Raw genomic sequence first — 13242 nt, 5'->3', positions numbered from 1 at the left:
AAGTAGCATGTGCAAAGACCCAACATTGCCTTCAGCATCCCACACCATATGTAGTGGATGAAATGAATGTTTCAATTAACAATGATTGCCAAACCTCTTGCATATTCAGATTATGGGCCACAGAACATATTTGCATCCTACTTATGAACAGCTGCTTGTCAATTTTGAGTAAGTGGTTTAGACCTCCTAACATTTCAGGTGACCATATGGAACGTGCGCTCTACTTGGTGGCATCATCGTACAATGTGAACCACTTTTCTGTGCATGGAATAACAGGCGCACACCATACTGCATGAAAAACACTCCAAATAAATAACAAAACTGAATACAACTAATTCCCACACTGACTCAACTTGACATTATTATATACTAACCTCATTTGTCCCCATACAGAAACCTAACTTGAAAAAAAACCAAAATAGAAAAGAAATCCTGCATATCATGAGATTTTTAGCTTCAGCTGAGGGAGTCAACGGAAGAGTTCTTTACCCACCAAGAATGAGGTTGATGGGGTATGCAGTGTAGCACGCTCTTCTCCCTCAAAAATAGTTAAGAGTAACTTGAGATCGAACTTTACTATCAAGAATGATAAACATTATGTTATGGATCTAGGAATGCATCAAGTGAATTGAATTGAATTGAAAGGAGTTTGATATAGCGCGAACAGCTGCCCTGAGGCGTCCAGGCGCAGGTAAGTAAAGGAAACTTCTGCTGGGGTGGATCACTGGTGGGGGTGAGTTATTTCGAGATTTTTTTGGTTAAAAATGAAGGATTTCAGTTGTTTGCGAAAGGTAAGTAGGTTAGGGTTGGACCTTAGATGGAGGGGGAGAGAGTTCCATAACTTGGATGCGTTATAGGGAAAGCAGCGGCCTCCTGATCTGGCTCTTCGTATCTGTGGGACAACAGTTATGAAGTCTTTCGATGAACGGAGTTCTTTTTTGGGATGGTAGTGGGTGATCAAGGAGTAATTGATCGCCGGCGCAGATTTCCAGAAGGCTTGGTGGTCGATGCACATGGTCTTGAATTTAATCCTCTCCCTAACAGGGAGCCAGTGCAGAGTTTTCAGACCAGGCCCTATGGGGTTTCTGCGGGGAATTCCAAGAAGGGTCCGTGCAGCGCAGTTCTGGATCCGCTGAAGTTTGTTTAGGCAGCATTCTGAGGCCCCCAAATACAGGGCATTACTGTAGTCAATATGAGACTGGATTAGGCCCTGGATAACTATCTATTTTGCCTCAAAAGGAAGGAGTGGCAGGATTTTTTTTATCTGTATAATCAGACTAAAGCATGTTGCTGACAATTTGGTGACTTGTGTGTTAAATGTCAGGGATTTGTCTAGCCATACTCCAAGGCTCTTTATGTTGTCTTTGGGTGCAGAGGGGGCGCCTAGGCTGTGGGGCCACAGAAGCTCTAGGGTGGAGGGGTCCAGAGGGCCGTGGAGCATCAGCTCGGTCTTATCCCCGTTAAGCTTTAGGCATGAGCTTGTCATTCAGCTCTTTACCTGCTCCAGACAGGGAATCAAGTTGGTCTGTGATTGCTGGCTGTCCTTGTGCGTAAGGGAGACCACTAGCTGGGTGTCGTCCGCATAGGTGACGATCGTAATGCCATACGGACGAACAATCTCTGCCAGTGGTCTCATGTATGCGTTGAAAAGCGTGGGGCTAAATGAGGAGCCCTGTGGCACCCCACACCCCAGAGGCTTGCTTTAGGAGACTGAGGCTCCTTCGAAGACACTGAAAGTACGGTCTTTTTTTCTGAAGGACTTAAGCCAGGCTAGGGATTATCCTGATATTCCCAGACTTAGTAGGTGGTGGAGGAGGATTTGGTGGTTCACCGCATCAAATGCGGCTCTCAGATCAAGGAGTATCACTGCCACTGCTCCTCCCTGATCTAAGATCCGCCTTGCCTCCTCTGTAACCGCCACCAGGGCCGTCACCGTACCATGCTTGGGACGGAAGCCAGTCTGGGTAATATCCAGCAGATGGTTGCTCTCAATAAACCTGGTTAGGGAGGTATTAATGTGTTTTTCGAGGATTTTGCTTGCCCAGGGGAGTAGTGAGATGGGTCGAGTGAGTGGAATGAACCAATCATCCTGCTTGCAAACTGCCAACTTTACGTCTTTAGATTTAGATATTTCTGCCAAGCAGAGAGGAATTTCTTCTACTGCTTTTAGCATTTTTGAAAAGATATGCTTACATTTTTTCTTCAAGAATGCAAAGACTTGCAGAGGGCATTTCTCTGAAGCATTATATTCAACCTGGAACGACAAAGCCCTGCATATTTAATACATTCTTATGGTGCCTGCTTTTAACAGCACCATATGCCCTCCTAGCATCCTGTGCTGTCAATGTGCAATATTGAACAATATTGGAGGCAGCATATTTTAGCTTGAGTTTTTCCATAGCCATTCCCAGGACTTTCTTTTGGCCTCTATAGAATGGCAGTTGAGCAATTATTGGCCCCACTGAAGCATCAAGCAGCAGCATGCATACCAGGTCTGTGCCCCCTGTCCACTACAAATAATTGACGAATAATTTGAATTGTCAACCATATCAGTGAGCAAGTTCTCTACAACAAACATGATTTTACAAGTGCTTGTTGATCCAGCAGTATCTATAATCCGAAAGTTATTTTTGTCTAGACCTCACTTCCAAATCTTTATTTTGGCCTTTTAATGCCACTAAGACCATTTGCATTTCTTGTAATTTCTCCAAGAGCACTATAACCTCTTCAAGTTCAGATACTTGATGTTAGCTGTGTCAAAAATGGTGGCTAGCTGGTCTAGTCACTATGGCTATTTGAATAGTCATCCCAATCTTGCCATCTATTCAAGCCAAATTGTTTTTCTTATCAATCAACACAGTTCTGTTGCTCTGGCCATCAGTTGTCTAAGGGGTAGCTGTTGTATCACCTTCACAATTATTGCCTTTGTCATCTGCCCTCACGGCATTAATCAAGTCAAAAAGTAGCTTAGTTTCGGACCTTCATTTCCCAATCTACAAATATTTGCTAGATGATTTGCAAAAATATCTTGGCTCTCAGGCGCATATCGCTATGTCCGCATCCAGTAATTAGATTCTACAAGCTGACATCTCATTTTGGCTCCAGTAGTACAATCTGAGTCATCTAGACAGTAGCAAATTAGAATCAATCACAGGGTCAGGGATTGATGTGTACAGACAGTGGTGATGTTCTAGATGTTTATGAGTGAGACCAATGTATTGAGCTGACCAAGTGCAGGAGAATGTAGCTGCAACGATGAAAGCCAATGGATCTGAAGGTGGATTCAGAAAGTAACTTGTGTCTATGTTCATAAATGTAGTACCGTTTTCACTCAGCATCAACTAAAGGAAAGATGAAGTACTTAGTAAAAAATATATTTAAAGAGGGCATGTATATTGAAATTGAGTGCAGTTAAGGATTATCATGCTTGCAGTGGATACAACAGAATGTTATTGGGCATCATCTGTTCAATCTACAATGATATCAGTAGCACATATGGTCAGTTATAGAGCCATTCAATTATCATCTGAAGCACTGGTCAGCGACATCAACCATTACCAATATATTAATCCTGCTACACAGTTTGTGATCAATACAAATTGTCCCGCAATGTGCTATGCTGATACCAGACAAATCAAGCATATCGGGGATGAGCATGGGATACTTACTGTCCCACTCTCCTGCATGCAACATATTCTATTTATATTCGCTACTTCTATGTAGAGAACAAGAAACATATCTGTTGGGGGATGCTAACCTCGGTTTTATCACAGGTCCATTCACCTGAATGCTCAACACCAATGTGTGACCCCACAACAGAGCAACATACTGTGGATACAAAGGTTCCAACCTCACGCACACACCTGCCTCACCCAGGCAACTCAGATGCCCCAGGCCAATTGGGTCATTGAATTAAAGCACTGTAGAACACCAAAATGCAGATATAGAGGATGCAATCTATTCCTCACAACCTAACCTGCAGCTCACCTACTGTACCTTTCTATGAGCCTGCTGGCACATTTTTAGGTCTCCCTTGAGACAGCACATGCAGAGTCAGTTAAAAGAATCTATTGTTTAATAACTCTAAACAGGGGATTTCACCATTGTTTTGCTTTATTGTAACTTATCTGAATCCCTCTCATTGGTCAATGTGTCCCAGAGCTTGTCAGTTTCACTTTGTCTCTGTGTGTTTTTGTTTTTGTAACTGGAGCATGTACTAAGTACCGATTGATTTCTTGATTAGTGTTCTTCTGTGCTGCTTGCACTTGGATTGCACTTTTTTCATTTCTTGTATGCAAGTCAACTTGAAACAATCAGGAGTTGAAGCTTGCGCTTGATGGTATTTCCAAGAACTGAAACAAACAACTGGTAATAGCGAAACTTTGTGGCATGTGACCAATTTCTGCTACATACATTTCGTCCGCCTATTGCTTTTATTGATGATTAACCTGTAAACCAATTCCCTTCATTTAACAGTGTTGCCATATTGTAAGTGTTTTTTTCGGAATTAATGTTTTCCGCTGTGTCACATTTACTTATTTGTTGGTTACGTCTTTTATAATTTGGAGGCTGTTTTACTCATCATCAAACATGTCGTGATTTCAAAAAGTTTGTGTTTCACCTTTACCTCTACCCACCACAAAACCATAAAAGGACCCTTACCTCTATTCACCCAAAAACCTAAAATCAGCCTTACCTCCCTTTACCTTTACCTTTACCCATCCCCAAGCCCTAAAGTAACTCTCACCTCCCTTCACATCCACTTACTGGAGCCATCACTTCACCATCACCCGCTTTTACCTCTACCAATTCCAGGCCCTGCAGTCAGCCTCACCTTTATCTCCACAACACTCCTGATCCCTCAAGTCATCCTCGCATCCCTTAACCTCTTCCCATACCTAAACTGTAAAACCACCTTTTTTTTTTAAACAAAGGGGTTGTCATTGGAAAAAAAATAAAGAACCTACCTCCTTGGTAAAATCTGCATATTAAAGGTAGAAATATATACCTGCATGGTAAAGACTCATGTTAAATGCAGTTTCCTCTCAGACAGGACACATCCACACCCCTTGCTTTAACACTTTCCTTCCTTCACCCCTACCGCACCTAAATGTTTTGAGGACACTGCTGGTTATTTTATGCCCTTCAGTACGTTTGGCGAGCACCTTCGTGTCTCTGAGAGTTTGTCTTCTTCCTCCTCCACACATCCTATACTTTAGGTCTTACCTGAGACAGTGCATGCGCTGTTGTTTGTGAGACATTGTGTTTACTTACAGAGGGCTTATAGCATGTCCACTGCGTACCATTGGTTGGCTTGACTGTCATTCATCTCCTTGCTTCTCTTTGGTCAGTGAGTCTCAGCTTCACTTCCTCTTCATGTGTTTGTACCTGCCCTGGAGCATGGCCCAAGTACGGCATTTCCCTTGACAGTGTCCTTCCACTGCTCACTGCATTCAGAGGTACTTTTTTCCTTTTAATTGCACCCCTTCTTCCCTACCCCTTCCTGCATTGTTGCTTGCTTTGCCCCCTTAGCTTTCTCCTGCATTGTTATGTGTCCGATCCATACCCGCCCATCTCCTCCAGTCGTTGCTTGCCCTGTCCCCACCCCAGAAATTGTCTTACAGCTGGACGCCATGGCTATAAGAAATTGGCAAGATCTATTGGCTTTGTCAATACGTATTCTGTTTGGCTTCTCTCTTGCCTTTTTCTGTTTTAGATTTCTCATGCTATTCTCATTGGCAGTTATAATCGACCTAATCTTCTCGTTCAAACATTAAGCTCTTCATTAGTTACCTTGACAAACTATTCTCTGGGATACCTTTTGCATGATGTTCCTTGATTGTGCACATTTTCTATGACGTGCTCTTCCCTGAGTGCTGAAATGGGCCAGCACGTTGCCATTTCCAGCCTTACTGAGATCCCTTGCCTAAAATGAGGCTATCACTGGAAAATTGTTGACATATACTGTAAGTTGCAATAATATCTCAAAGATATTGTTTTCATCTTTATGGCGCATTGTTTTTACTGAAATACTACATTTCATCTGTGCTAAAGCTAGGAAAATGAACACTAATGGCATATTGTTATTAACTAATTATGATCATTAACAACTATAAAGAAGCATTTTTGAATCCAAGGGGAGTATTTTCTTAGATTAAAGAGGAGCAGTCTGAATGGGTAATTTGTGTATGAGTAGACTTTAGTAGTGGTGCCTAGATTGCAGTCATTTGTTGTTTCAGATTAGGAGTGAAAAACTAAATTCTAGCCCCAACCCAAAGGCTACTATGGGCTATACTTGAGTTTTCCCCCACAAAGCTCGCATAAGTACAGGATTTTGTTTCAGTTTTCCTAGGCAACGGTGAATAAAAAAGCATTTCTAAAACCGTGAGGTGCATTTATCAAACTTAAATTAGACAAACCTTTGAGTATTTCTGTAGCTCAGCATCATCTGCAATTGTTGTATCTAAATTCACAACCTATTATTGACAGAAAAAATAATCAAATGTCAAACACAACATGTGTAAAGCTACACATTAGCACAGAGCCTATCAATAAATCTACACATCTTCAAATAGCAATTCAACAAATATGATTTCCACTAAAGCAATTTCATACATTGAAATCAAATTACACTCTGCTTTCATCCTCAAAGCTTTACAATAATATAGTCATTTTCTTTTCCCTGCTACAACTTCAGCAACTATACTATCACAAATATTGTCATTTGACAAATCTGTAATGTTTGAAATACAAAGGGGCCATTTTGGGGCAAAACCATTCAATAGAATGTATACTGCTAGGCAAAAGTAGAACTGTAATCTAATAGCTTGGAATGAAATTCACCAACTTTAGTTTTCTCGGATACTTTAAGCACATAAGCTAAGCTTACCACACTGGAACATGTGAAACTGGGTGAGGTAACTCTAAAGGGGATTTGGTTGAGTAAGAACAATAATTGTCAGGCCAGATTTATTGAATAATGTCAAAACCTTATTGCTTTTTGAGCTATATTTACCATTACTAGAAGTATTCTTCAAAAATGTAATGAGTTCATAATGCAACAAGTCTTGGAAAGGAAATATCACACTCGAGTAGTCGTAAGAAGATTATACCCTTCCATCTCCCTTTCATTTACGCTTATAGATATGAAATTGCCAGGGGGTGCAATCCTGGTGAGACATAACACAGCAGTGTACGCAACACTAATGAAGAGAAATATCTTGTGGAGATATACTTAAATAAAACATAATTACACAGCTATAACACAGTTTAATATATTTGTCCCAAACATAGGCCAGGATGCCTTTTTATTGCAGCATTTGCAGGATTAAAACATCTTCTAAAAAGAAAAGTAGTTTGGGAGGAGACTTTAGCTTGTTTTGGAGGGGGGATCTAGACCACTTCAATTCTCTGGCCAAATTTACAATGCGGCCAGCAAAAGACTGAAAAGTCCAGCTGAAGAATTTAGCCTTGTGGACTTGTGGCGAAACAAACAGAATTCAGGGAGGGATTATTATTCCTTCTCAGGCACACACAGAATCTGTACTACTAGAAATTGGGTTTCTGGCTGGCAGAGGAATATACCCTGTACACGCAGGAACCACAATAGTAGTCAGGGCAAGTCACAACACACCGGAGATTATTCTTCGAACACCTTTGGTAGCTTGGCGCAGAGCAGTGAGGCTTAACGAACAAGTTACTTACCTTCGGTAACGATATATCTGTAAGAAACATTAGTTAGTGTTAGATTCCTTACCTTAGAATATCCCCAGGCGTCAGTCTGGATCCGGAAACTTTTGCGTAGCAGTACCCCTGCGCGTCGGTAGGCGTCGTCTGCAGGCGTCCCCTGCGGCTCCGCGTCCGTCGTCGGCGTCGTGCGCCGTGATGACGTCGCTGGAGTACATACACGCCGCCTCCGCGCGCTGACGTCAGTTCTTTGCACACAGCTGTTCCGCGCCAGGAGACGCAGAGCCATGAGAGAACCAACACTGGTGCCATGTACAAACTAGGGCCCTGAAAGGGATGACCTTAACCCTAGGTATCAGTTCGCAGAACGGGGAGGATGGGTGGGTTCGGTAAGGAATCTAACACTAACTAATGTTTCTTACAGATATATCGTTACCGAAGGTAAGTAACTTGTTCATCTGAAAGAAACACGTTAGTGTTAGATTCCTTACCTTAGAATACATACCCCAGCAATACCAACCCCGGTGGTGGGTCTGCGAACCAATACAAAACTACACCAAAAAGTCCTGGAGGACAGAACGGCCAAAGAAGCCATCCCTCCGGACTTGACTGTCCAGGCAGTAGTGCCTCGCAAAGGTGTGCAGCGAGGCCCACGTAGCCGCCTGGCAAATGTCCTGCAAGGGGACTCCCCGGCCCAGGGCAGTAGTAGCCGCCGTGGCCCGAGTGGAATGGGCCCTCAGCCCAACAGGAGGCTCCTTCCGAGCCAAAGAGTAGCACGCTTTGATGCAGAGGACGACCCATCGAGAGATGGTTCGTTTACAAACCGCCCGTCCCTTCTTCGCACCCACGTAGCCAACAAACAGTTGGTCATCCACCCGGAACTGGCGTGTGCGATCCATGTAAAATGAAAGCGCACGTTTTGGGTCCAGACGATGGAGCCGCTCTTCATCCTTTGAAGGATGCGGAGGCGGGAAGAAGGAAGGGAGGGTGATGGACTGCCCGATGTGAAAGGCCGAAACAACCTTGGGCAGGAAAGAAGGTCTAGTCCTCAGAACCACCTTGTCAGGATGAATGGACAGGAAAGGAGGTTGGACAGAAAGAGCCTGGAGCTCACTCACCCTCCTGGCAGAGGTGATGGCAACCAGGAAAGCCGTCTTTAAAGTCAGGAGACGGAGAGGGCAAGAATGAAGGGGCTCAAAGGGAGCACACATCAGGAAAGTTAGAACCAGGTTCAAATCCCACTGAGGCATCACAAACGGAACAGGTGGAAACATGTGAGTGATGCCTTTCAAGAATCGAGTTACAATCGGGGATTTGAACAAAGAAGGCTGATCAGGAAGCCTTAAAAAGGCTGAAAGGGCAGAAAGGTAGCCCTTGATAGTGCCCAGAGCAGAGCCCTGCTGGGCAAGAGAAAGAAGAAACAGAAGAACCTCCGAAAGAGGGGCAGAAAGAGGATCCACAGCCTTTGCTGTGCACCATGCCACAAATCTGTTCCACCGACAGGCGTATACCGACTTAGTGGAGGGACGCCTGGCTGCCAGAATAACATCACAGACTTCAGGAGGCAAGTCAAATGGCCTCAACTGCCGCCGCTCAATCTCCAAGCATGGAGGTGGAGACTGGACAGGTTCGGGTGGAGGACCGTCCCCTGCTGCTGCGACAGAAGGTCCTCCTGAAGGGGCAGGCGGATCGGGGGACCGACTGACATGCTGAGTAGCTCGGGATACCAGTACCTTCGAGCCCAGTCCGGAGCCACAAGGATAACTTGGGCCCGGTCGCGCCTGATCTTCTTCAGCACTCTGGGCAGAAGTGGTATAGGCGGAAAGGCGTATAACAGACCGCAACTCCACTCGCGCCGAAAGGCGTCGCCGTGCGAGTGCCGTCTTGGAAACTCCAACGCGCAGAACTGATGACATTGCGCGTTCTCTTCTGTGGCGAATAGATCTAACCAAGGCTCTCCCCATTGCAGAAAGATGCCTTGCGCCACGTCCGAGTTCAGACGCCATTCGTGATCCATCGAGCACCGACGGCTGAGTTCGTCCGCCCTGGCGTTCAGAGAACCTGCCAGGTGTTGAACCGTCAGAGTCACGCCCTGACGTTCCAGCCATTGCCAGAGGCGCAGAGCCTCCTGGCAAAGGGTCCACGACCCCACTCCGCCCTGTTTGTTGCAGTACCACATGGCGGTGGTGTTGTCGGTGAACACCTGCACTACACTCCCGTTGACAAAGGGGAGGAATGCCTTCAGTGCCAGACGAATCGCCCGCAGCTCCAACAGATTGATATGGAGCCGGGACTCCGCCGGAGACCAGATGCCTCTGATCTCTGCCTCTCCCAAGTGGCCACCCCAGCCCTGGAGGGACGCGTCCGTCACGACAACGTGCTCCGGTTGGGGAAGGGAGAGGGACTTGCCCCTGACCCAATCGCGGTCCGTAAGCCACCACTGCAGTTGTCTCGCAGTGCCCTCCGAGATCAAGACGTGGTCGGACAAGTTGCCCTGATGCTGGGCCCACTGAAACTTCAGGTCCCACTGCAGAGCCCGCATCCGCCACCTGGCGTGATGCACCAGAAGGATGCAGGAAGCCATCAGTCCCAGCAGCCGCAGCGTCAACCTGACCGAGACTCGGGATAGCGGCTGAAAGATGGGAATCAAAGCCTGAATATCCCGAACCCGCCGTTCCGGAGGATAAACCCGAAACTGCGCCGAGTCCAGAACCGCTCCGATGAAAAGGAGCTTTTGAGAGGGACACAGGTGTGATTTCGGCACGTTGATGGAGAACCCCAGGTCGTGCAAGAGGTCTGCCGTCATCTGAAGGTGGTGGACGACTGTCTGGGGCGAGCCCGCCTTCAACAACCAGTCGTCTAGGTAGGGGAAGACTGAAACCCCTAACCTGCGCAGATGGGCTGCGACCACCGCCATCACCTTTGTGAACACCCGTGGGGCGCTGGTAAGGCCGAAGGGGAGCACGATAAACTGAAAGTGCTCCTGGCCTACCGTGAACCGCAGGTAACGCCGGTGGGCCGGCAGGACGGGGATGTGAAAATAGGCGTCCTGCAAGTCCAACGCTACCATCCAGTCTTGCGGGTCTAGAGCAGCCAAGACCTGAGCTAACGTCAACATCTTGAACTTCTCCTTCCGGAGGAAGCCGTTGACGTTCCTTAGATCCAAGATAGGACGTAGGCCCCCCTTGTCCTTCTTGGGCACCAGAAAGTAGTGGGAATAACAACCACGCCCTACTTCTGGCCCAGGAACGCGCTCGATGGCCCCCTTGGCCAAGAGGGCCATAACTTCCTCCTGCAGAAGTGTCAAGTGGTCCCCCGACACACGGTGGTTCTGCGGTGGCATGGCTGGAGGAGAGGTCTCGAAGGGGAGGGAGTAGCCCCTTCGGACAATTTGCAGCACCCACCTGTCCGAAGTGATCGTGCGCCAGTGAGCGTGGTGATGGCGAACCCTGCCACCCACTGGCGTCACATGGGGCCGAAAGCACGGACTAGGAGGATTTTGGGGTAGATGCTGCGGGGGAAGGTGTGGTCTGACCCCGCCGTTGTCCCCGACCGCCACCACGGCGGTTTCCACGGCCGCCACCGCGTTGGAAGGATTGTTGCGGCGCGTGGCTGGCAGCACGTGTGGGGGCGCCCCTTCCTTGGCCACGAAAGGGACGAAACGAACCCGGTTGCTGACGCTGGGTCGAGAGACCCAAGGACTTGGCCGTGACCCTGGAGTCCTTGAAGCGTTCCAGCGCGTGGTCCGCTTTGTCACCGAACAGGTGACAGCCATCAAACGGCATGTCCATCAGGGTATTTTGGACATCAGCCGAAAAATTGGCGGATCTCAGCCAGGCGTGACGACGAATCGCCACCGTCGTAGACATAGCTCTGCCCAGCGAGTCGGTCGTATCAAGACCACACCGAATTGAATATTTCGCTGCATCTCGGCCCTCAGCCACAGCCTGACCGAGCTTTGCCCGCACCTCCATGGGGCATTCTGGCAGCAGCTCCGCGACCGTATCCCACACAGAGTGGGTGTAGCGGCCCAAGAGGCAGGCGGTGTTGCAAGACCGCAGGCCCAAACTAATGGACGAGAAGACCTTTTTGCCAAACTGGTCATACCTCTTGGATTCCCGGTCGGGCGGGGCCGACGGGAATGCGGACTGGGAGGTCGAGGCCTGGATCACCAGACTCTCAGGAGTGGGGTGGGTAGACAGGTACTTGGGGTCGTCCGGACAAGGACGGTGGCGCCTGGCCACGTTCCGATCAACAGGCGCACCTGAAGCGGGCCTGGACCACGTGCCCAACAGAACGTCAGACAAGGCTTCATTAAACGGCAGCAGAGGCTCCAATGGGCATGACTGCGGTTTGAAGACCTCGGTGAGGATGTTAGGCCTCACGGCCGCGACGGGGAGCTCAAGGTTTAAGGCCTTGGCAGCCCTCATCAGCACCACAGAATAGGCAGCTCCCTCCACCGATGCCACGGTTGGGGGAGAGATCAAACCAGGGTTAGGGGAGTCGTCCAAACCACTGGCATCCCCCAAGTCACCTGTCCAGTCCGGGTCATACTGGCACTCGCGAGCCAGAGGGTCCTCGGACCCCTCCCAACCTTCACCGTACTCCTCATCCTCTCCGTACTCGGAGTCAATGATGAAGACCGGCTCCTCGGGGATCATGGGCCCCATCGGCGCCGGGACCGGCGTCGATCGACGCCCGTCCGGCGCCGCGTCCGGCGTCGGAGAAGGTAAGGGGACGGCGCCGCCCGGAGCCGGCGTCGGAACCCCACCGCCGGCCGGAACCGGCAGCGGAGAACCGGCGTCGCGCGGGGGCGGCGTCGGGGGTAACCCCGATGGCAACGGCGCCGGGGAGGCCGGAAGACCAGCCGGCGCCGATCCCGAAGGCCCCTGCGGCGCCGGGGTCGGAGCCGTCGGCGGCGCCGGGGCCGGAGCACCCGACGGCGCCGAGGCAGGGACACCCGAACCGCCAGGGCCCCCAGACGGTAGCACTGGGCCCGCAGGCACCGTAGGCCCCGTCGGAGAAGCGAGCGCCCTCATGGCCATGAGGAACGCCTCGATCTCCTCAGGCGTCGCACCATGCCCAGGGACCGGAGGGTATGAGGCAGGCCGCGCCGGCGACTCTCGCGGAGCCGCGGGGATGGGGTCACCCGAGCCCCCGGCCGCATCGCGCGAGCGTCGGGGGGAGTCGGGGGTACGATGACGACGCCCCGACTTCTTGTGCTTCTTACCTGACGAGGATGACGAGTGGTGTCGACTTCCGGAGCGCCCGGCGCGGCTCCGCGACCGCTCCCTCGAACGCTCTCTCGACCTCCGGCCGGACCGGGACCGCTCCCGGTCCCGACGTGGGGCCGACACCCGGAGCTCCAGTAGCTTGCGGGACCGCTCCCGTCTAGCCTTGTTGGTAAGGGCCCGGCAGTCGACGCAGGAGTCCACGTCGTGGTCGGGGCCCAGACACCGGAGGCAGAGGCGGTGATGGTCTGTGACCGACATCGTGCGCTCACAGCCATCGCAATTCTTAAATCCTGGCATCCTATCAGGCACAACAGAGGAAAAA

The 13242-nt window shown here is 49.3% G+C and overlaps 1 protein-coding gene across 6 annotated transcripts in view; it reads right to left on the bottom strand.

The window, feature by feature from the left end:
• PATJ (PATJ crumbs cell polarity complex component) overlaps positions 1-13242 on the bottom strand; it is a 1366227-nt gene that overhangs the window by 1121716 nt on the left and 231269 nt on the right. For all 6 annotated transcript variants that reach the window (XM_086953328.1, XM_086953320.1, XM_086953345.1 and 3 more), the window contains exon 14: positions 6420-6476. In XM_086953328.1, coding sequence (XP_086809454.1) covers positions 6420-6476 — 57 coding nt within the window. The remainder of the gene's footprint in view (positions 1-6419; positions 6477-13242) is intronic.

This window comes from Lissotriton vulgaris, chromosome 1_1 (assembly GCF_964263255.1).
Source record: "Lissotriton vulgaris chromosome 1_1, aLisVul1.2, whole genome shotgun sequence".
In the NCBI taxonomy this organism is placed as follows: domain Eukaryota; kingdom Metazoa; phylum Chordata; class Amphibia; order Caudata; family Salamandridae; genus Lissotriton; species Lissotriton vulgaris.
The sequence above is the reverse complement of the archived record's forward strand: the minus strand, read 5'-3'. Positions and strand labels throughout refer to the sequence as shown.